Source organism: Labrus mixtus, chromosome 3 (assembly GCF_963584025.1).
Source record: "Labrus mixtus chromosome 3, fLabMix1.1, whole genome shotgun sequence".
NCBI lineage: Eukaryota > Metazoa > Chordata > Actinopteri > Labriformes > Labridae > Labrus > Labrus mixtus.
Genome location: NC_083614.1, coordinates 25091344 through 25112727, shown reverse-complemented (window position 1 = coordinate 25112727; position 21384 = coordinate 25091344). Strand labels below are relative to the sequence as shown.

General features: G+C 40.3%; 1 protein-coding gene across 2 annotated transcripts in view; it reads left to right on the top strand.

Annotated features, from left to right (window-relative positions):
• The window catches only part of fcho1 (FCH and mu domain containing endocytic adaptor 1), a 53543-nt gene that overhangs the window by 31592 nt on the left and 567 nt on the right, over positions 1-21384 (top strand). For both annotated transcript variants that reach the window (XM_061034172.1, XM_061034173.1), the window contains exons 4-26: positions 159-233; positions 855-996; positions 1299-1451; positions 2227-2331; positions 4836-4934; positions 5212-5308; positions 5566-5677; positions 6255-6279; positions 8787-8847; positions 10185-10378; positions 10887-10911; positions 11075-11131; positions 12229-12280; positions 13011-13135; positions 14051-15130; positions 16469-16575; positions 17260-17455; positions 17856-17970; positions 18333-18488; positions 18588-18720; positions 19189-19385; positions 19935-19999; positions 21164-21331. In XM_061034172.1, coding sequence (XP_060890155.1) covers positions 159-233; positions 855-996; positions 1299-1451; positions 2227-2331; positions 4836-4934; positions 5212-5308; positions 5566-5677; positions 6255-6279; positions 8787-8847; positions 10185-10378; positions 10887-10911; positions 11075-11131; positions 12229-12280; positions 13011-13135; positions 14051-15130; positions 16469-16575; positions 17260-17455; positions 17856-17970; positions 18333-18488; positions 18588-18720; positions 19189-19385; positions 19935-19999; positions 21164-21331 — 3539 coding nt within the window. The remainder of the gene's footprint in view (positions 1-158; positions 234-854; positions 997-1298; positions 1452-2226; positions 2332-4835; positions 4935-5211; positions 5309-5565; positions 5678-6254; positions 6280-8786; positions 8848-10184; positions 10379-10886; positions 10912-11074; positions 11132-12228; positions 12281-13010; positions 13136-14050; positions 15131-16468; positions 16576-17259; positions 17456-17855; positions 17971-18332; positions 18489-18587; positions 18721-19188; positions 19386-19934; positions 20000-21163; positions 21332-21384) is intronic.

The following is a 21384-nucleotide window of genomic DNA, read 5'->3' as shown; positions in this document are numbered from 1 at the left end:
CATCACTCTTCCTGTCCAATTACTGGTCATTTAGACTTTAGTAAGAAGGTTTAAAATTTGCTTGTAGCCATTGTAGCCCCATATTTCCCTTGTTGCCCCAACATTAGAGTTTCTTTATTATTCTGCTTACGGTATATACGTGCGTTTGCTTTTTGCAGTGCTGCTATCGAGGAGACGTACTCCAAATCAATGAGCAAACTGGCAAAGATGGCAAGCAATGGAAGTCCACAGGGGTGAGTAGAGCCTTTTCAGCTCAAGACAGCTGAACTTCTCCCATCTCTTTCAGTACCTCAGAGCTGAGTCTATATGGCTGGAACATGTTTGCTTCTATGTAAATCACACATATGGCCACACATGATAATTGAATGAGTACCATCTGCGTCAGCAAATGTCCATATATGTCATTCAAATAATGCCCATATGTTATCTATTGTATGACACATTTTCGTTCAGACTAAAATACAAATATATAACAGCCGTCAACACAGACATTAAGCTGTTAGAGGAACTGAAATGTATTTCTCTAATTTCTTTATACTTTGATGCGTTGCAGCATGAACACACAGGTTTATGCTGTAGTTTGAAATATTTACTTGTTGCATTTGTTATGTTTTTGTTCAGGCTCTTCTTATCGTTGAAAGTGGACAGGGGGTCACTTAAAAAAAAGAAAAAGTCATATATTTTGTCTGTGTGCCATCAGAATAAGAAAAAATAATAATAATATGTTTTTATCTTAAAAAAAAGTCATTTTAAAGCATATTCATAGTCTCACAGTTTTAATAGAGTAGATCTTAGATGAACAAACACCTGTGTGTGTGTGTGTGTGTGAGATGCATATGTTGTGTGTTTTCTAGGACTTTTGCTCCCATGTGGGACGTGTTCAGGGTTTCTTCAGACAAACTGGCCCTCTGTCACCTCGAGCTGATGAGAAAGATGAACGATCTAATCCGGGACATCAACAAGTATGGAGACGAGCAGGTCAAAATTCATCGCAAGGTATAGCCTATATGAGGGACGCTGTATTTTTTACTGCTATGATTTTTGTTCCTGGTTGTCTTTCTTTGAGAAAAAAGACTTGGACAGTTACTCATTACTTGCCCTTCATGGAGCCGCTGTCATCCTGATCTGATTTATCTCTTTAAAAAAAATCCCATTACATCTTCTACCTTCACAGTAAATGCTTCAGTTTCCCTGAAAGTATCAAGTACAGTAATGTTCTGAACAGTTTGTCCATGTGTTGCCTTTTCTTTTTCTCTTTCTTGCACGTGCATGTATGTGTGTGTTTGCATATGACCCAGACGAAGGAGGAGATGGTGGGGACAGTGGAGGCGGTGCAGGCGGTGCAGGTTCAGAACGGTCACCTTCAGAAGTCAAAGGAGGGATACCATGGCAAGTGTTTGGAGCTGGACCGACTGAGGAAGGAAGGAGCTCCGCTGAAAGAACTGGAGAAAGTTAGCCAACACTTTTTCTTTTTTCTCGGGTTCTGAATGTTCTCTTACAAGCCAGTAAAGTGTCCTAAAAAAAAGGGCAAAAAAATGTGTTACAATGAAGATAACTTTTATTTTACTGATCATGTTTTCAATCACTGCCTTTGAGTCTCTGCTTTGACCTCAGTACAGTGAGTATGAGTGGAGTTAAGAATGTGACACAAGCAGCACTGGAAAGTGGCATTTTAATAATAGTGCTGTCAAAATAGAGTTAATTACAGTAGCTCTTAAAACATGATGGAAAAACATGACGTAGCGTTTAATTTTTATTTAAAAAAGGTGAGGGGGGGTTAAATATCTCGTTTATAAAAAGTGCTTGACGATAGACTGTTTACACACAGCCAGTGTGATTTCAATGAAACTGCCTCATTATGGTGTCTGGTCACCAGTTTGTTCCTCTCTGCTCTGTTGTTGATATTATGAATTTATTGAACTGCACGTAGCATTGATATAAAGACAAAAAAATCTCATTGTTGCGATGGCCTCGGCAGTGTCTTTAATTGAGTTTAATAAATAACACCTTGTATGGCCATTTACAGAAAACAACAGAACTTCTCTGCTCTCATAACTTCACCCTGTGTAGTTTTTTGCTGTTCTTGTTTTAAAGGTAAAAAATAAAAACAATTTTTTGCCCAATAAACAGAATTTCTCCAAGCACTTCTTTATTTTCTTCCAGGTTTGTGAATGAGCCTGCACAGCTGAAGGTCATTATTCTCCTTCACCTTTCATTTCTCACTAGGCAGAGATGAAGTCTAAGAAGGCGGCCGAGTCGTTCTCATTGTGCATCGAGAAGTACAACCGTGTGGGAGGAGAGTTTGAGCAGAAGATGAGCGAGTCGGCCCAGGTCAGTTGAGCAGAGGGACACTTGTTTTTCTCTCCCTCCCCCTGATGTGGTGTTCATGCGTGTTTCTTCTTTTCAAAGGCTTTATCTGTCTTTTTAGCTCTCTGACTCACCATCTTTGTGAACTCCCATCACATGAAAACTCCAATCTCCTTCTTTCATTTATTATCCTACATCCCCAAAAATGGAAACCTCATCCTGCGACTCCTAAAAACACCCACCCACTAAAGCACACACACCCCCCCCCCCCCACCTAATACCTTTAATAACTGCCTCCATGGTTACTGCTGCTGTTGCCATGGGGATCTACAACAAACCCCAATGAGTGTCTCTGTGTTTTGTATATTGAAATCCCTTTGACCAATCATCTCTTGATATAGCTTTGTAGGGGTAGATCTGGTCATAATTATGAGGAGGGGGTGCAGTGTATGTGGTACCTGGGAGCAAAAAGTGTCAAAGGACAGATCGGAAATGAAGGATGATCAAATAAAGAACAGATCAGTGAAAAAAAGAGTGCTTTTTCATCACACATAACACAAAAGGAGATCACAGGATCTATTCTCTGAGGGCTCTTTCACACCTGTTGTAGGGTTAGCATTTAGTCTGTACCAGGGGAAAATAAAATCCATGTTGTTGCCTTCTATTAATCAAGCAAAAGAGATTTACAATATTTATTTTAAAAAAGGGGGGATTTTGAACCTTAAAACCAAAAAGGATGGTACGCCCAAAGTCACATGGTAAACACGTTTTGCTACATTTGCCAAACTAGCTCTAGGCTAGGAAGTAAATCCAGTAACTCACATGGGTGCTGAATCCTCAACCAAAAACATGTATCGAAAGTATTTCAGGACAGCACACCAAATCCACTCTTTTTCTCTTTTTATTTCCGCCGACATTTCGGGCAAGGCCCTTCTTCAGTGGCTTCAGGCAAACAAACATGTCTCTGAAGAAGAGCCTTACCCGAAACGTCTGCTTCAATAAAAAGAGGAAAAGAGTGGATTTGGTTTGCTGTCCTGAAATACTTTTGATAAATAAAGGCTTCTGCAGACTAGTAGATCACTTAGGTATCAAAGAAGGATAGTGCTAACTTTAATTGAACCCGTGTTAAAGCCCCTGTTGTTGAACAGTCCTCCGGTTTGTCTATTTACATTCATACGACAAACGATTCTGCTATTTGTTGCTGGCCTTCGTCACATATCTGCCGATTTTAAAGGAGAACCTTCAGACAAGCGCAAATAAAAAAAAAAAAGACAAAAGTAAAGTATAAAAATAATGTCAACATGTTTAAGATTCAGGTTTTTGAGCACATTAAAGAAAGCAAGAGGTTTCTGCTCACAGACTTGGGAGTCAGAATTTTTCCAACACCAAGAGCAGCAGAGGGACGGGTATAAAGTGCTCTGCTGAAGGCAGCTGTAAAGAATCGGGGGAGAATGTTTAATGTTTGCTCTCGCTCTCTCTGCCTATATTTTGCCACGTTAATTAGAGAGGAGCAACTGCCAAAAACTCAGCTCACGACATCAATTCTCAAATAAAGCCAGTGGCACTTAATCAAGACAATTCTCATGAACCAGACAACGACAAATGAGCTGGTTGAAAGAGGAACAGGATCAAATCTAAATCCTTACAAATTATCACGGGTTTAAGAAGCTGGCAATCCAGAGCTTCTTCTGCTGGCTGACTGGCTCACTGAAGCTGCACACGATTCTCCAAATCCTTCTAAAGGTTTTGACTTTCTGCATGTAGGAATATGGTGTGGAAAGTTTCAGTTCTGCTGGATTATGGATACCAATTTAAATTCTCCTGAAGCTCCTTCAGTTTGGTAGAGACAGTAAATTGTAAAAAATAGGACTTTTACTTTATCTTTTAAATTAGAGACAAAAGAAACAACCAAAATGAACAGCATTCAACAGCAAACATAATTATAGTTGTTATATCCTTACCATTTCAGGTTGCATGTAAAGAATTAATAAACCTACTCTGACTGAAGGTTATTAAATGTTGCTGGGTTTTTTACAACAGCAACCAAAGTACACAACAAATAACTGAGCAACAACTACAAAAAACTAAACTTCTAACTAAAGCTTAGTCACTGTTACTGTCAGTAACTTAAAGTTCAGTAACAGCTGTGTTTTGTAGTAGATGTTAGTTTGACTTTGATGTTATACTTTTAATTAATTTTTTAAAGCTTTAATGAACACCAAAGGTGCACGATAGATGTCAACCAATAAAGAAAGATAAAGTAGCCGGTAGTGGAGTTTTGCCTTTTCACGGGGTAACAGTGTCTTTTCTTTGCCATGATGTGCGTGTGTGTGTGTGTGTGTGTTTGTGTGTTTGTGTGTGTGTGTGTGTGTGTGTGTGTGTGTGTGTGTGTGTGTGTGTGTGTGTGTGTGTGTGTGTGTGTGTGTGTGTGTGTGTGTGTGTGTGTGTGTGTGTGTTTGTGTGTGTGTGTGTGTGTTTGTGTGTGTGTGTGTGTTTGTGTGTGTGTGTGTGTGTGTGTTTGTGAGTAGAAGTTTCAGGAAATTGAGGAGGCCCACCTGCGTCAGATGAAACAGCTGATCAAAGGTTACTCCCACTCAATAGAGGACACCCATGTTCAAGTAGGACAGGTACGCTACAGCCTGCTCTGATCACAGTGATTTTGAATCATCTGAATTTATCCATTCTCCAGGTCTTTAAAGTCTACTGACTGTATTTATCACCAACAGTAGACACTCATATTGAAAACTAGATACATCATCCTGTTGGTCTTCAAGTTGATTCTTTATCATAAAGAGTTATCACAAAAGGCTTTGATAATAGAAACAGTTGTTTACTCAGCCTCTTTATGGAAATGACTTGCTTTTATAAGAACCTAATACTCATTGTTCTTCTGCTCTGCTGCAGGTCCACGAGGAGTTCAAGCAGAATGTGGAAAACATTGGCATCGATAACCTTATCCAGAAATTTGCAGAGCAGAAAGGCACGGGCAAGGACAGGCCAGGTGCAGTGAGCTCAGTGGGATTACATTTTGGGTGGTTTCCAGTTGGAGTAAAATAAAAGCATAAACACACTAAATGAGCAGCTTGCATAACAATACGAATATGAAAACACCCACACTCCAAACAGTATTGTGGAGGCGGAATAATTCATTGTGACAAATTAGAACAGTGAGTGAGTGATCTGACTTCCTCGAAGAGCCTCAGTGCATATGTGTGTTTGTGTTTATGTTTTTTATTCTTAAAACACTCTCATCTGCAGCTCTGGTTGGTTTTGAGGAGTACATGACAGCTCCTGAAGGTGGGAAGAAGAGTCGCGCAAAAGCCTTCAGGATCCCCGGGCTCGGCAAGAGGGACAAGGAGCCAGACTCTACGTGAGTCTGCGCACGCACACACACACACACACACACACACACACACACACAGAAACAAGCCCTGATATTAATTAGCAATATCTCACAGGAGAGGGAGCAATGTACTGAATATCAGCACTGCTGTGATTGGGCCTTGAGTGAGATATCGCTTTTTTAAAACACTTTTCCGAGCGGCATTGTCTTACACTCTTGCTACTTTGATTCTTCCCCATGTTAACCACAGAGAGATTTCTGTTTTATGTACATTTCATTGTGGGTTTTAAATGATGATATAAAGAAATTAGAGTCTGTTGTGTGGTTCTGAGGTATCAGATCAATTAACAAAGACAAACTCTGTCTGCTTTAATATTAACAACCAGTCTTCAGTATACCTGGCTGAGATGGAGTGATACACATTGTGAAAAGTCTCTGTGTGTTTATGCTCTGTATCGGCACTCACTGAATGCCTCTTGTCCAATCAAATATCTTTGTCAAAAGTAACTGTTGTCTAATACATCTTGATCTGTAATCGTTGCTTTAATCTTCAGATACTACAGAATGAAGATGTTAAATAATGTGTGTGTTTTTGTATTTGCAGAGACTCAGCTGTGACAGAAGCACTTGTGAGTATGAAAAAGATTTGACTCCCTAAATCCCCCCCTGATTATCAGTCCTGTCAGACTCCCAAAGATTCAGTTGTCGCTGCAGACTTCTGTGGTCTCCAGCTCTTCTGCACAGTGAGAAGAGAGTGGGTTTATGGGCAGGATGGAAAGAGCGTCATGTGTTAATGTTTGTAGTAAGGTGAGCAGGAAACCATGAGAGAGTGTTATTGACATTCTGCTGGTGTGGGATTTCCCAGGTTTATTCTGGTACTTCTTGAGTTGATGTTTTCTGATAAACTTTGGCAGCCAGAGGGGAAGTGCGTAACTCCATGAGATTGTGTTTGTATTTATGTCTGCATGTGTTCAAGCTGTGTATAAGAGAGAGAGCACGTGTGTGTGTGTGTTGCCAGATAGCTATTTACCAGCCTGCTGTGTAAGAGGAAAGTAAACAGCAGATCACAGAGCCACTGGTGCTGCTATTTTACACTTTGAAGGGCATTACGTTCCTCAGATGCTAGTAATGTTTGCCGAGGTCACCTTTCGGGACATGTTGCATAACCGTTTACATTCACTGACACAGTCAATGCCCCCTCTACACTGAACATGGTAATGGTTATTTTGTCAGCTGCTTCTTGAAAAACAAGACGTGTACAATGACTATTAACATCTATTAACGCCTAAATTAACACTTGGAGAGGTGATAAAAACTGTAAAGTTACAAGATGGCTTAACTGTGAGCTGAAAGTGAAGACAAGTTGATCTACAATCAGTCAGTTTAAGATTCTCTGTAGTTTGATTCATACGAGCTCCCTCCTTCAGATTGTCACATTGTCATAAAAACCTTTTGATTCCGAAAGTTGTAGCAGCCTTTAATGCACTTTTGTTTTATTTCTAAATGTTTTTTTTAATTAGCAAAACACTTTCTCAATTACATTTTTACTATGTTTGAAAATACTACAAGATAGACAGGAAAACAGAATAATGTACAGTGGACACTACGTACAGCTTAAACCCATTCCCTCATCACTGTTTATTCCTCCAAAAGCCTGAATTTGATATTTATTTTTGTTTTAAATGTATTTAACGAGGAAAACCTCATTGAGATCCAAACGCTTATTAACAAGAGTGACCTGGCCAAGACAGGCAGAAGAACATTTAACACGTTACAGACATTAAACACAGAACACTAACAATCACAGATCCAGAGTCACAGAGCAGACAAGTCAACAGTCAAAGCATCTACCTGTACAACCTCCAATGCTTTAATTTAATGCAATAATCCTCGAGTAAGGAACAGGCAGGGGCAGGAAGGCAGGTTCTGAATCTAGCAAGACCAAAGCCAGTAAAATAATAAGCTGACAAGTTTCAGAATGGACAGAACCTGGAATAAGAGAAATAATGTTTATTTTTACAATTCAACGCATGTGTGCATGGATGAATACAACTGTTTGTATGTGTGTTTTAAAACCGACGTTATAACCAGAAATAGAAAGAAAAATAGACTTAACATATTTAGATCATTGCAAATGTACTCATAATGAAGATCATTAACATGAAATCATGGCCCCTCAACTTCCCAATTACCAATTAAATACAGAAATAAATATTTAAAAGAAACAGGAAAATAAAGATAGATACATAAGCACAATATTATGGCCACAATATAGTATGAAACGTGAACCAAACCTTGTATAAAATCAGACTTTACTATGTAAAAATAACAATAACAAAGGGAAGAACAAGACAGACAACATTAATAACAACAACAATAACATTTGGGATGATGTCATCATTTAACTCAGAGACATGAGAGACAAGAAGATGTAACATGTGCTACATTTGATTGATTTCACTGTTATGATCTGATCATACCGTTATTCATTCATTAGTCAGAGTGAATACTTTATCAAATGTTCTTTCTCTGTCATCTGTGGAGTAAACATCCTCATTTGCTGCAGTTACACTGCCCACGTCCTGTAGATCTGTTTACTGAAATCTGATCCTATCAAATACCGTCTGTGTGTGTGTGTGTGTGTGTGTGTGTGTGTGTGTCTACGTACTGAGTCTAAAAATAACTCACCCCTTTGGCTGCTTGGTAGGTCTGGCCCTCCTCATGTCTCTTATTGTGTGGGTCATGTGACTTCAGTAGCTGGCTTAATGGGAAGATTTCAATCCAACTGAAAAGACACTTGTAGCTCTAGAAGACGGCTTTGTTTGACTTGTAATGTGAAGTTTTATGTTCAACAGTTGTGTTCACTGACTCACACCTACTACACTCCTAGTGTCTGTATACACACTCATAGAGCTCTCCGTGTAGGCTGAGTGCTGAGTTACACTCTATGACGAAGCACTTCTGTGTGTGAGATATGTGCCTGAAGTACCATTTGACTCCTTGTTGCAGCTGGTGTCTGACTCTGTCTTTCTGTGCGTGTGCCTGTGTGTGTGTGTGTGTGTGTGTGTGTGTGTGCCTGTGTGTGTGTGTGTGTGTGCCTGTGTGTGTGTGTGTGTGTGTGTTCCCATTCATATAGAATTCACCCCTGGACGTAGACGATGAAGGATTTGTCATCCGAGCTGATAGTACTCAGAATGATATCCTTTTTCTGCTTGGACACGTTCAGTCAGAATAAATCATAAATGGGGGGTCTGGGTTTATAATTACATATTTAACAAGTGTTAACCTTTCATTCCTTAATTAATAATCCTTTATAGTCGTAGCTCATTATAAAGTTTACTGCAAAATGACTTCCACACTTGAGAAATGCAGTTAGCACCAAATTAGACCACATGAGTGTGCTGAATAGTCTCTTTCAAAATGTTCCTCATGGTGTTGAAAGGACTTTGAAATGAGGTGTAATCAGAAGGTCGGAGGTGAGAGGGTGAAGATAACCAATTGATTTCATAAACGGCTTCATTCACGGCCTCATCAACTGCAGAACCACAAAGTTATAGAGATCATTATCCTATTTATCCGTGCAAATGACTGAAACCTTCTCCATCATTTGATACACCCAAGATACTGTATATTCCTGCACGGACAGGGGATTGTATTGAATCATCCTGTTAAGCTAACCCTCCATGCTCTGACTCTTTACACCTGATCTATTTATCAGCTGTAACTCTCAGTCCTGACAGCTCTGGGATTACAACACTTCCTGACTTTGTCCCCCCCTTGCTCAAAATAGATTTTTCATGCTCAAGGCACTCAAACTGCATATGTCCTTTCACAACCCAAGAACACACCCTGTGTGCATCTGAGGCCAGAGACATTGAAAGGGCAGAAGACTTTCATTGAGGAAGATGGCAGCTCTGCAACTCTCACCTCCAGCTCTCTCTGTGCTGCTTCTGCCTCTTTAATCTTTTTGCACATTTCTGTGTTGCATCGCAGCCTGCTATTCTCTTTTTCCCTTATTATATCAATCTTACACTGAATCAATCTTACTTTCTATGCTCTTAAGGGAAGTCATCCTGTTTGTCCTAATAGAAATATTAAACAGGGATAAGCAGAGACACTTGATTGTCTTTTAGGCATTCAGCATTTTTTGCCCATAAGAGCTCAATTATTTGTTATAAGTAATAAGGTGTCTAAAGTAAAACTGACAGTATTTAAGAATCAAATTTTAAATAAAAAAACTCAGAGTGATGCCCTTAATTTTATTCTCTACAACTCACAGAATGCAGCAAATCAAATGATCTCTCATTGTAGCATTTTATTTTTACTTACAGTAAAAAAAAATGTAAACACAGTAAAAATGTAACACAGTAAAATGTCTGCATTAGTCTACTTTTAAAATGATATCAAATAAAATGACTATGAGAACTTAAAATAAAACTGTAGCGTCTATTGTTAGTATGTCTATTAAATTCACGTCATGGCTTTTCATTCAGTACAGTAGCTTTTTCTCCTTGACCAACTTGTCTGTGTGTACGCTGCTCTGAGGAGAAGGACAACAACTTTTACTCCAGTGACTCAGACTTCGATGACGAGGAGCCGAAGAAGTTCCACATCCAGATCAGACCAGTCGCCAGCAGCAATCGCAGTAACTCTGCTGCCACGGAGAAAGAGCTGAAAGCCACCATCGGGGCGCTCACCCTGCCTCCAAACAGAGCAGTTCGACAACAGGTGGCCTTTTTGTTTTCTGTCACATTCTCTTTGTTTTCCATGATACTCAGAAGGTACAAAAATCTTCAACTGTTTTATGGTCAGGTTGGAGAATGAGTCTCAAAATTAGATCTGAACTTGTCCTGAATTTACAACTTCAACTACTTATGATAAGAAATGAGCTCAGATCTGACTTAATGGCTTACCTTGGTAATCCTTTGTTGTATGTTGTATTCACATTCTCATGAACTAAATAAAAACCAAAGAGGAGTGTTTCTTCTGTGAAGGTGGAGCCTGAATTAGTGTTCAAAGTCAATTCTAAAACCTCAAACATGCTGATTGAATGTTCTTTAAGGCTCCAAATGTATGTTAACTGTAGCTGAAGAATCTCAAACTAGCACTTTTCACTTTACTATCAACCAAACTGAGACAGAAATGAAAAATACAGAATAACATCCCCCTTCAATATTTCACCTTGACATAAATTCACTCTATTGATCAAATCTTTTCTTCCTCTTTTGACTCTCAGGTGTCAGTCAAGCGGCATCTCTCCCGTAAGTTCACACAAATGGGTCTGAATGTTTTTGGGGCAGTTTTTGGGAGTACTTCTTTATTTGCTGAAAACTCCTTCCTGTGCTACCAGTCAAAAGAAACAAACAGCGTTTTGGAAGACTGTGTGTTGAAGTGCAGACGTCTGAAATAGTTTTGTGTCTGCAGGAACCTCGAGTACAGCAGGAGGTCGCTCAGAAGAGGGCGAGGGAGCCTCCCACAGGGGTGAGTCAGACCACAGTCTTTTTTTTAACTTTGGGAGTCAGGTTTGTTTTTTTGTTTTTCAAAGATAATCATTCATCAATTGGTGTTGAAGTTGCTTAAACCTGCATTCTTTATAATGGCCAGCAGGGGGGGACGACTGGTTGCAAAAGAAGTCCAGTTTATGAAGCTTGATAAAATAAAATAACAAAAAAGCCTGTGAACATTTTTCTAATAAGTTTAAGATGACAATCAATACTTGAAGGTCTTCTTCAATACAGCATGATTTAGACTTTGTAAAAAAATGAACCCATTAAGATTTAAATTGAAGAGAAAATAGTTTATGCTATAGGAAAGCACAACTTATCAACCAAAAAAATCAAGCTGGCAAAAGACAAAATCCCAATTACAAGGCTTCAAAACCTAAATCTACAAACCATTACATTGAAGTTACAGTGGCTACGTCCCTTCTTTGATACAGTCTATGATTTATACCATTAATAGGAGTTTTAGATTATTATCCTGTCAGTATGGAAAAGGATGAAAACGATTTCTCCAACAAGCTTCTCTCAGGATTTAAATGATAATTCAAGTTTAGAGCATCTCTCCCTCCAGCCTGTTTATCCCCATGTGTTACTCTGGACAGCAAATCTAAATCTTAGCTAATTTGACTTCAACAGCCAACCTCCACTACTCACACCCACGACCTCTGCTCATGCTCCACAGCTTGTTTTATTGGAACAGGTTCGTTAGCTGCCTGTTGGTCTGGCAAGAGTGGGAGGCTACAACCTGCTGCTACACAGCAGTGAGGAGTCTCTCTCTTAAATCCAGAAGTGGCAGGATTAACGATTAACGTCTGATTAAAGCAGTAACTCTATAGCGACAGCAGCAGTGACTGGAGCTGAGTGAACCAGGCTAATTGCTGGTATTTATCACAGAGAAGTTAATGGCTGATGGGTCTCCCTCTCCCTCATGCTGGTCTCTCTCACTCAATCTCAGCCTCCTGTCAGCACTCTGACAAAAAACACCGTGCCGCTGATTAGCTCTGATTAGGGAGCATCCAGAGCAGTGACTCACTGTCTCTCATTGTGTGTGTGTGTGTGTGTGTCTCTTCTTTACAGATGGAGATCAGGAGGGCCTACGCAGGTCCACCTCCAGTCCTGATCACAGCAGGTGAGATGGCTCAGTCCTTTTTTCTCTAAGTCTTTCTCTGAGTGATGCAGAGAGAGACATTTTTGGACGCTTAACTGCGTCATCAGTGGCCTTCTCGGAAATATGAAGCTCTTCAAGTTTCCTCCTCACGGACTTCATGCTGTCAATATTCCAATGTTCCTATACCCTGTTGCTCATCTCAAAACAGGAATGTCTTATGTAACTGGTTTACTGCTTCTCTGTTGACATATCAGCAGTTCTTCGTGAGAGAAATCAAGTCATTTCTCTGTAGTAATGAGAACAGTAACAGTAGTGACTGTTTGTTTCACACATTTGATGTAAACAGTTTCATACAACAAAACAACATTGTTGAATAAAGGCCACTCCAATCATGATCATTTCAATTTCAACTTGAAAACAGCGAAGGTGAGGGAACTGAAAATGAAAACACAAGAGCTTATTTATTTATTACATTTTTAGAATACTTGAGAATAAATGCCTACCCATACAAGTTGAGCTTTTCAGAAAGTCTGGAGAAATAAATGAAAAACAATCAGGATTCATGGTTTGATGGTTTTATCCCCATTCTGCCCCGACAAACCTTCAATTCCCTAGTCTCCCACTTCCACCCTCACTCAGTGCTCTCACTTCACATACTTATTTCCTCTCCTCCCCCTCTTCCTCCTCCTCTTCCTGATATCATTCCTCTGTTCTCCCTGATTGTCTGTCCCGTCTCCTTGTTCTCCATCAGGCTGAGTTCGACTGTGTCGGGTTCAGACAGTCTGTTTGGTCCTCCGCTTGAATCAGCGTTCAAGTCCAAGAGCTTTGATGGTCGTGAACAGCTGAGAGAGCAGAGCGCGTTTGGAGTCTCTGAATGTAAGAACTGTTGTTTTTTTTTTTTTTACTTATATTCTAAATACGAGATGATATTCCCTCGTTTAACAACTTTAAAACTAGTCCAGATTTGATCAAACTCTCCTTTCAGCCTTGTGTCTCAAAAAAAGACCAGACTCTGTAATTAGGTCAGGTTTGTTGTCAGGTCACTCGCACTAAACTGGTGAGTTAGTAGATTTTGAATAATGGTTTTTACTGGGGTTGGAACTTTTTTCAGCTAACTAACTTAACATTCTCAACATGTGAAAATAAAATCACAAGAAAATGCAATAACATGCAGACCCAGTTCACCAATAGACATATGAAAAAGCAAAAGGTAAGAGGTTTCTAAACATTTTCTATGCACGCTCAAGGGTCACATGAATAATTTATTTTTCTGAATTTACTAGTTAGTAGTAGCAGAATGGATTAGCTTCCTGATGTATTTTGTATACGGACTCAAAAAGATTTTAGTGGGTTGTGCAATAGTGTCGGGGTGTTCTTATGAGTTTACATTTTCTTAGCTGTTTTTATTTTTCTCTTATGTTCTGTTTATGCGCATGTGTATGTGATTTTTTTGTTTATATGTGGATCATGTTTGTTACTATTGTTTTTATTTCCAAGACAAATTTCCCTAAGTGGACAATAAAGTCTATCGTATCATGACGAGGTCAGTAATGAAAAAAAAGTCAATTGTAACATAAAAGCGGTTCCTTTGGACTCTCTGAGCTTTTTTTTTTTTTAATAATCTGCAAATGTGAATCTAGAACTTTTAAGAGACCTGGACTTTTTCAATAGTTAAATCAAAAACATAAATAAATATTGTGACATTTTGGCCAATAAGGTGAATCATGGTTGGTACAGTGGTGTTTGACTATTTTAACTGGTATCTTATTCTGTGTTTAACGTTTATGTCAGATGCTGCCTTCTCGTCAGACTCCTCCTCTCCGGAGAATGTTGAGGACTCTGGCCTGGACTCACCTTCCCATCAAACCCTGGGACCGTCTCCTGAGCCGGTGGGTTGGGCCGCTTGGCCTCCCGTGACACAGAGTAAAGAGCAGACTCAGACGCTGGGACGACCTGCCGATCCTTTCCTCTCTGCTTTGCGGGACCCCTCCCCTGGCTGGAGTCCTCACCCACAGGAAGACCCTGTTAGCGTCTGGTCCGTCGGCCCTTCTCGTCCCTCTCGTGTCCCCCAAGACATGGACCCGTCGTCCACCCGGTTCCCTGCTTTCTCCCAGTCCCTCCCGCCACCCGAGATGGAGTCATCAGTGTGGAACTGTAAACACATCCCCCCTGAGGACCCCTTCCTTGCTGCATTTGATAGAACTGTCACCCAGGAGACCATAAACCTTTCCGACGCTTGGTCCCGCCCACCACCTCGTCAAACACAGGAGGGGAGGGGGATAGAGGTGCGAGGTGATCCGTTCTCCATGACTCTCCCCGACACCAAGAAATTCCCAACCTCCTCTTCATCCTCCTCTTCATCCTCCTCTCACCGTAAAGACAGAGACAGGAAGCGGGACCGCAGCCTCCCGCCTCCTGTTACATCTGATGACCCGTTTGCGATCACAATGATTGGCAGCCCGACACACCAGTCGTCAATGGCTGCAGCAGCTGGTTTGATCCCACCACCCAGCAGCAGCAGCAGCAGCAGCAGCATTGTTGGCGTTAACAACAACAACAGACTCGGACTCGAAGCTAACTCGAGCTCTTTGCCCACGACTCAGCCCAAGAAGGAGCTGATGCACTGGAACTCTCTCCACAACCCGTTCAGTGAAGGAGTCTCCAAAACACAGGAGGGAGGAGGGAAAGGAGATGGAGGAGCTGGAGGAGAGAGGAGGAAACATCGATCATCAGAAAGTGAGCCACGTCGGAATGCCCCTCCACTCACGAGGCATTCAGGACCGCAGGAGGATCTGTGTTTCTCCACAGACAAAGATCAGGACTGCCTGGATATAAACGCTCAGATCCCGTGCGGCGTTAGCTCCCACAAAGGTAATGATTTATTCCTTTTAGAGTGGAACTAATGTTTTTAATAGAGGTTGGCACATGTCTATGGAAGCCCTGAGCGGACATTCATCCATGCATTTTTATTTACACCTTACTCTGCCGGGATGATAAGTCATTCTGGTTGTTTTCTCGAAATCTCATCTTGTTTATTTGCTGTCCGCAGAGTTGCAAAAGCGCAAAACAAACAGAGAAATAAGCTTTATTTACATCATCAGTGTGGACAGTGGCAGCAGGGCATGTCATGGTCTGGCCTATCACAATGAACAGCTGACTGTTTTCTTTTCTAAATTACCCGAAAAAATCAGGGATTGAACTATTATGCTGAGGTATAAGAAATAATTGTTAAACATGGTGTAAAATATTAGAAAATAAACGGATGAATAAAAATAAGCTGCATAAAACACGAGATGTTTAGTTTACTAATTAATGAAATCAAAAGACCTGTAACTACATTATAAATAACCTTTTAATTCACATCAGTCACAGGGTGCTTTCTTTACATTACATTTAAAGCAACAATATGTAGGAATTCGGTTTGGTGCACTTTGGCGCCCCCCGAAGGTCTCTGAGTGTAACTGCACTGTTGAAAGACACGTAGACATGTAGTGTTGTTTTGCCTCCCCCGTTTAGACAACGTGCGTTTGTTTACAAACAGAGGGTGCTAAACAACCTCTCTCCACTGACATGGTACAGATATATTACCAGATTCAGCACAAATATGACTCTGCAAACAACGGGCTGAAGATGCAAGCAAACTGTTAGCTGCAGCCTTGCATGGTTTCTGTCATCAATCATATATAACGATGAATATATTATAATGAATTTCATTTCAAAAATATAAAATTATGATGAATATTAATATATGAATCTGTGTATTCTATTATTCTTTTTCTAAGAAGAGACGAACAGCTACAGCAGAGTTCTGACAAATCAAAAAGTCTTAAAAATCCATCAGAGGAAAAACTCTGGATCTTAAAGAAACACAAAAACCCTAAAAGAGTTTATTCCTTTTTCTGACTTAATAATAATTCTTGTTGGACCCTGTTATCAGATATTAATACAAATGAATAAAAACACTTGAAATGACTTCTTCTCTAAAGATGTTCTTCTCTCTGATGTTCAGATACAGACATGAAGCTAAATTCACAAACCAGTACAAATACAAATAGAATTGGGATTTGTTCCAGCTGGTTCTGTCACTGTGTCTGGTTTAGTTTGTCTCTGGCTGCCTTTGATTGATTTCCGAAGTTGTTTCTTTACTTCCATTTAACTGTGTGATTCAGATCAGCTTTGAGTCACTTTGTGTTTCTATGTATTTGAAAGGGTCCAAGCACAACTTCCGACAGGACACGACTGAAGTGGTGTCAGCTGCTCCTCAGAGAGCGACCCGAGCCAAGAGGACTTCGAGCCGACTCAGCGGCTGTGAGAGAGTGAGTATTGATCACATGTTAACAGCTCGGCTAATTGAATTCATTCTTATTCTGCAGTACATTTTGTATGACAGGAATTATTAACTTGTTTTGAAACAGATAAAAAATATATCCTGTGGCCTCTTTATGAACTTTGAAAGCAAATAAGACCATCAGAGACAAGATGAGACGATTTACAGCACGCTGAAGAAACAGCCTTTTATACATTTTCACAACAAATATTCTCAATGAGTGATACATTTACAAGAAAGCAGGATTAGATTTATTTGTAAGAAATCACTACTTACACTGTACAAAATGTAGCTAACAGCTAACGGTGCCAAAATCAACACTGACCTAAAGTTCCTCATAGGAACTTTAACTTTTCCCTATCCCACTTTTTGTCCTAACAGACCAATTGTTGTCTTATTTAGATATGAAGGACATCAACAGTAAAGAGAGAACCTGCCACAGGGCAAAACGTTTTAGGTGAAGAACAACGTGTAAAGTAAAAACCCTTTGTTGTTTCAATCCTACACTTTTCAATGTTCATGAGGAACATTGTAATTCAGTTAATACTATATTTATCCTTTAAATTTAACGTTGAAATCAAACTGAACTGAACAAGTGGTAACAGTTGTATGTGAATGTAGATCTCTGGTCGCCCAGGTAATTACATATTGAAACTCTTTGTCCCTGCATCAGTCCCGCTCTCTATGCTCCTCCCCGCTGCCGGAGCCCAGCCCTTCCCTCACCTCCTCCTCCTCCTCCAGTCCCAGTGAGTGGGGGCCTCAGGCCAGGGACACTGACTGGGGGGGTCAGAACCGAGCTCCAAGTCCTGCCAGACCAGGACAAGTCTCGCCGCTGCCCTTCCAGCACCAGGACCACCAACAGAGGCCGTGTAAGCCTCAGCACATAAACTAAGTTACATTACCAGAGAATGAGTTTGATGAAAAGATTGATACCAGCTTCATGTCTGTATGGTTAATATAACGCTTCAGCATGAACAAAAACAGTTAAGATGCAATTTGTTGCTTTGACTCTTGAATATTATAAGAACATATTAAAGAAGCTTTAAAGGTGCAGGCACTTTGTTACCTTCAGAAAGAACCTGGTTTCTGATATCTGAATTGAGCAAATCTTAAACTGCTGGTCTTTTCATATTTATTATGAGTTTTGTTATTCTCATCAAAAAGAAAGTTAAACATATTTCCAAATGACTCTTCTTCAAGCCTAAATTAAACACATAAAACTCAGACTATCAACAGCCGCCTCTGATGTTTCACTTTTGTTCTGTGCAGTGCACCTCTCCCGAGGTCCCAGTCCCATCTCTCTGAGCACGCAGGAGGCCTGGCCCGTAGCAGCAGCCATAACTGAGTATATTAACGCCTACTTCAAAGGTGGACAACACAACCGGTGAGCAGGATGCAACTGTTTCTTTTCACATCAAATCGACACTCTGCTGTGAAGCTGCACCGCTTTGGTTTAGTTCTAGTTTATTGACTTTTGTTCCTTTATTGTCTAGTTTATTCTCTGTTTGTTACACCTCATGTCCACTTTAAAAATAGGACAGAAGTAAATTACATAGTTGCATTAAAAACATATTTCACATAGGTTGAACGTTGTATTTACATGGAGTTACAATTTAAGGTGTTGAAATAAAATGAACTAACAGTTTGTCATGTAGAGTATTTGTAAACAGAACTTTTCTTGGTCTTTTCTTTTCGAGTTAACAGGATTCACTTGAACTTGGTTTGTGTGTTTTCTTCTCTCTCCAGCTGTCTAGTGAAGATCACAGGCGACCTGACTATGTCCTTCCCTGCAGGCATCACTCGCATTTTCACAGCAAACCCCAATGTTCCCGTGCTCAGCTTCAGACTGGTCAACATCTCAAAGATCGATCACTTCCTGCCAAATCAGAAGCTGCTCTACAGGTCAGCAGCCCTCTTGTGTTTTCAGTCACATCTGTGTTTTATTTTTATTTTTGTTTCGACTGAACACATCATTCCCGTCCCGTTTCTGTGTCTCTACAGCGACCCGTCTCAGAGTGACCCAGACACCAGAGACTTCTGGTTCAACATGCAGGCCCTGCAGCTCTTTCTGCAGAGGGAGGCTGAACTCAACCCTCAGGCCTCGTACTACAACGTCGGCCTTCTTAAATATCAGGTGAGGATCCAAAGAGGTTCTTCATGACCTTTATCTTTTGCTCATATGGGCCGATCTTAATTCAGATTTTGACCATCCTTGTATAATTTCTAATATTTCTAATATATTCTATACAATCCAGGTATAGGATGAAGATGGTTAAATGTATTTTTGTCAATAAACATTTAATATTGAGGATTTGTTTTAATGGCCTAAGAGATGAACTAATGATTTGATAGAAGCTATATTTTTAGCCCAAGTTCGTCTTCATTCCCTTTTTATTTTTTTATTTTACAAGCTTATTCATCAGAAGTTTTTTTGAATCCTGTTTTTTTCCTTTTGGACAAATTTGTTTTCATTTTCTGAAAGTCTCTCCTTGTATTTTCATTTAGATAAAAATGTTGATCAGATTAAACCAATTCCTTCATATGAGTTGATTAAGTTTGACATGACCCAAAGATGACACCAATCCTGCCCTGGCCTCCTCAGGTGTCGTCTCAGGACCCGGGTCGGGCTCCCCTGCTGCTGTCTGCAGAGTGTCAGCGCAGCGGCACAGTGACCCGGGTGTCCCTGGATTACCACTGCTGCCCCGCCACTGCGCCCTCCACCCAGCTCACCGCAGTCCAGGTGCTGCTGCCGCTAGACCACACGGCCACCGACCTGCAGTGTCAGCCTCCTGCGTCCTGGTGAGACATGAGCAGCCTCTGTTCACTGTTGATTAAGTTCCTGTATTTAACCTTTAATTAGTAATTGAGCAGATTTAGATTAATAGAGAGAAAATATAATCCAAAAATATTTGATGAGGTATTACTAAAACAAGTCTAAACATTTGAAACCAGCATTACAGTCATATACACATTAAATATATATATATATATATATATATATATAAATATAAGTTACAGTTAGCATGCTGCAGCAGGTGTAAGAGTATTTTGTGTTTATTTTGAGTTTGAGAATAACATCGGGGTCAATTACAACAAGAACAGAGAAAAATAAATTAGTTCTAATAAAATAAAAGATGGTAAAGTATGTATACTGCATTTCTTCATATCCTAGAAAAGAAAATAATAATGTCGGGTAGAGTCATGGAGAACGGAAATAACCCCCCCCCCACTTTATCTATCTTTCTAAAAGTGTTTTTTTTTATGATCGTGTCATCCAAGAAGTCAATGTAGTCTGTGATCGTCAAACTGTGGGGACTGAGAAGCTGGTTTGATATTTTCTATTTGTAGGAACGCTGAAGAAAGACGGCTACTGTGGAAACTCCCGAACCTCTCCCCGACCAACCACAGCAAAGGTCAGAACTCCTCTGCTCCCTTTTTACCTCTGTGCTTTTATGTTTTCAGCCCTCATTGAACAAGGAGAGTTTGAAAACAGAATGTGGCTCAAGGAGAGGTTAACCTCAGTCTGTTCCGCGTCTGTCATAAGCATCCACTGGAGATCTACATTTTCCTCATCAATAAAGAATAAAATCACAGAATTCTGCTCAATCACTTCACACAAATAGAAAATGTGTCATTTAAACGTTTGTTACAGGAGCTTTTCAGTGCAGAATTAGCATTGGTAGCAGCTGCTGTCATTAGTGTTGTGGCGTGGAGTAAATAGCAAGTGTCTGTCTGTCTGTCTGTCTAGACAAGCACCTCATACATGTTCCCTTATATTAGTGTCAGGGTGATTGTTGCTCTTATTTCTCAACCTCTATGAGAGCTTATTTTGGCTGTAATTTAACTTCAGATGAATCAAAGATTATATCACTTTATCTCAAGGTTTCATTCACTTAAGTGCCTCTTTGTATCAGACGCACACATTTCTTATTTTTATTTCAAATTTTTTCTCGTTGTGTAAAGATGTATAACGTTCTCAGAGGGAAGCGTTGGGCTCTGAGAACAGAGGAAAAAGTTCATAGCCGTCAGTGATGGATGGGAGGAAGGATGTTAGAGGCTGAAAACATTTCTCTGTTTTATGAGTCAATGACAAAGTTCTGAAAGGTCACCATAACTCCTCCCTGTCTCTCTTTCAGTGTTCACCCCTTTTTAGGTTAAAAGTGATATTTCTTTATAGATTATATCTGAAATGTTAAATCACAAGAGAAACTTCTTTAACTGTACCTCATGTCAACTGTTGAAGATATTTCTGAGCTTGACAAAGCTGCTTGCTCTTCTTCCTCTTCATCAGCATTTCATCTCAAGGGTGTTTGAGTTGTGAAGCTGTTGAAGAGACATCAGTCCCGTTTCTGCTGATTATTGGTTTTGAGCTTTCTTGTTTGCTTTGTAAAGTTTACATTCTCTGAGAAACAGAGGCTCTGTCGACTCTGTAACTTGTTTTTAATCTCTCTTTTCTCTGAACCTTGAAACTTTAAAGCCTGCCCTGACACACTTCCTTTATATATGTTAAGAAGAGACAGCCCTACCATCTTTCCACATGACTGTAAAGTTAATCTGTCTGTGTGTGTGTGCCACAGGCTCAGGGACTCTGTGTGCCAGCTGGCAGTGCCTGGAGGTCCCCCGCGGCCCTCCACCCAGCCTGGCTGTTCAGTTTGTTGGCTCGGGGGCCTCTCTGTCAGGCATGGATGTGGAGCTGGTGGGCAGCCGCTACCGCATGTCACTGGTTAAGAAGAGATTCGCCACAGGTGACACTTCCTCTTCTTACACTGACTGACCATGGTCTCTGAGAGGGATTTAT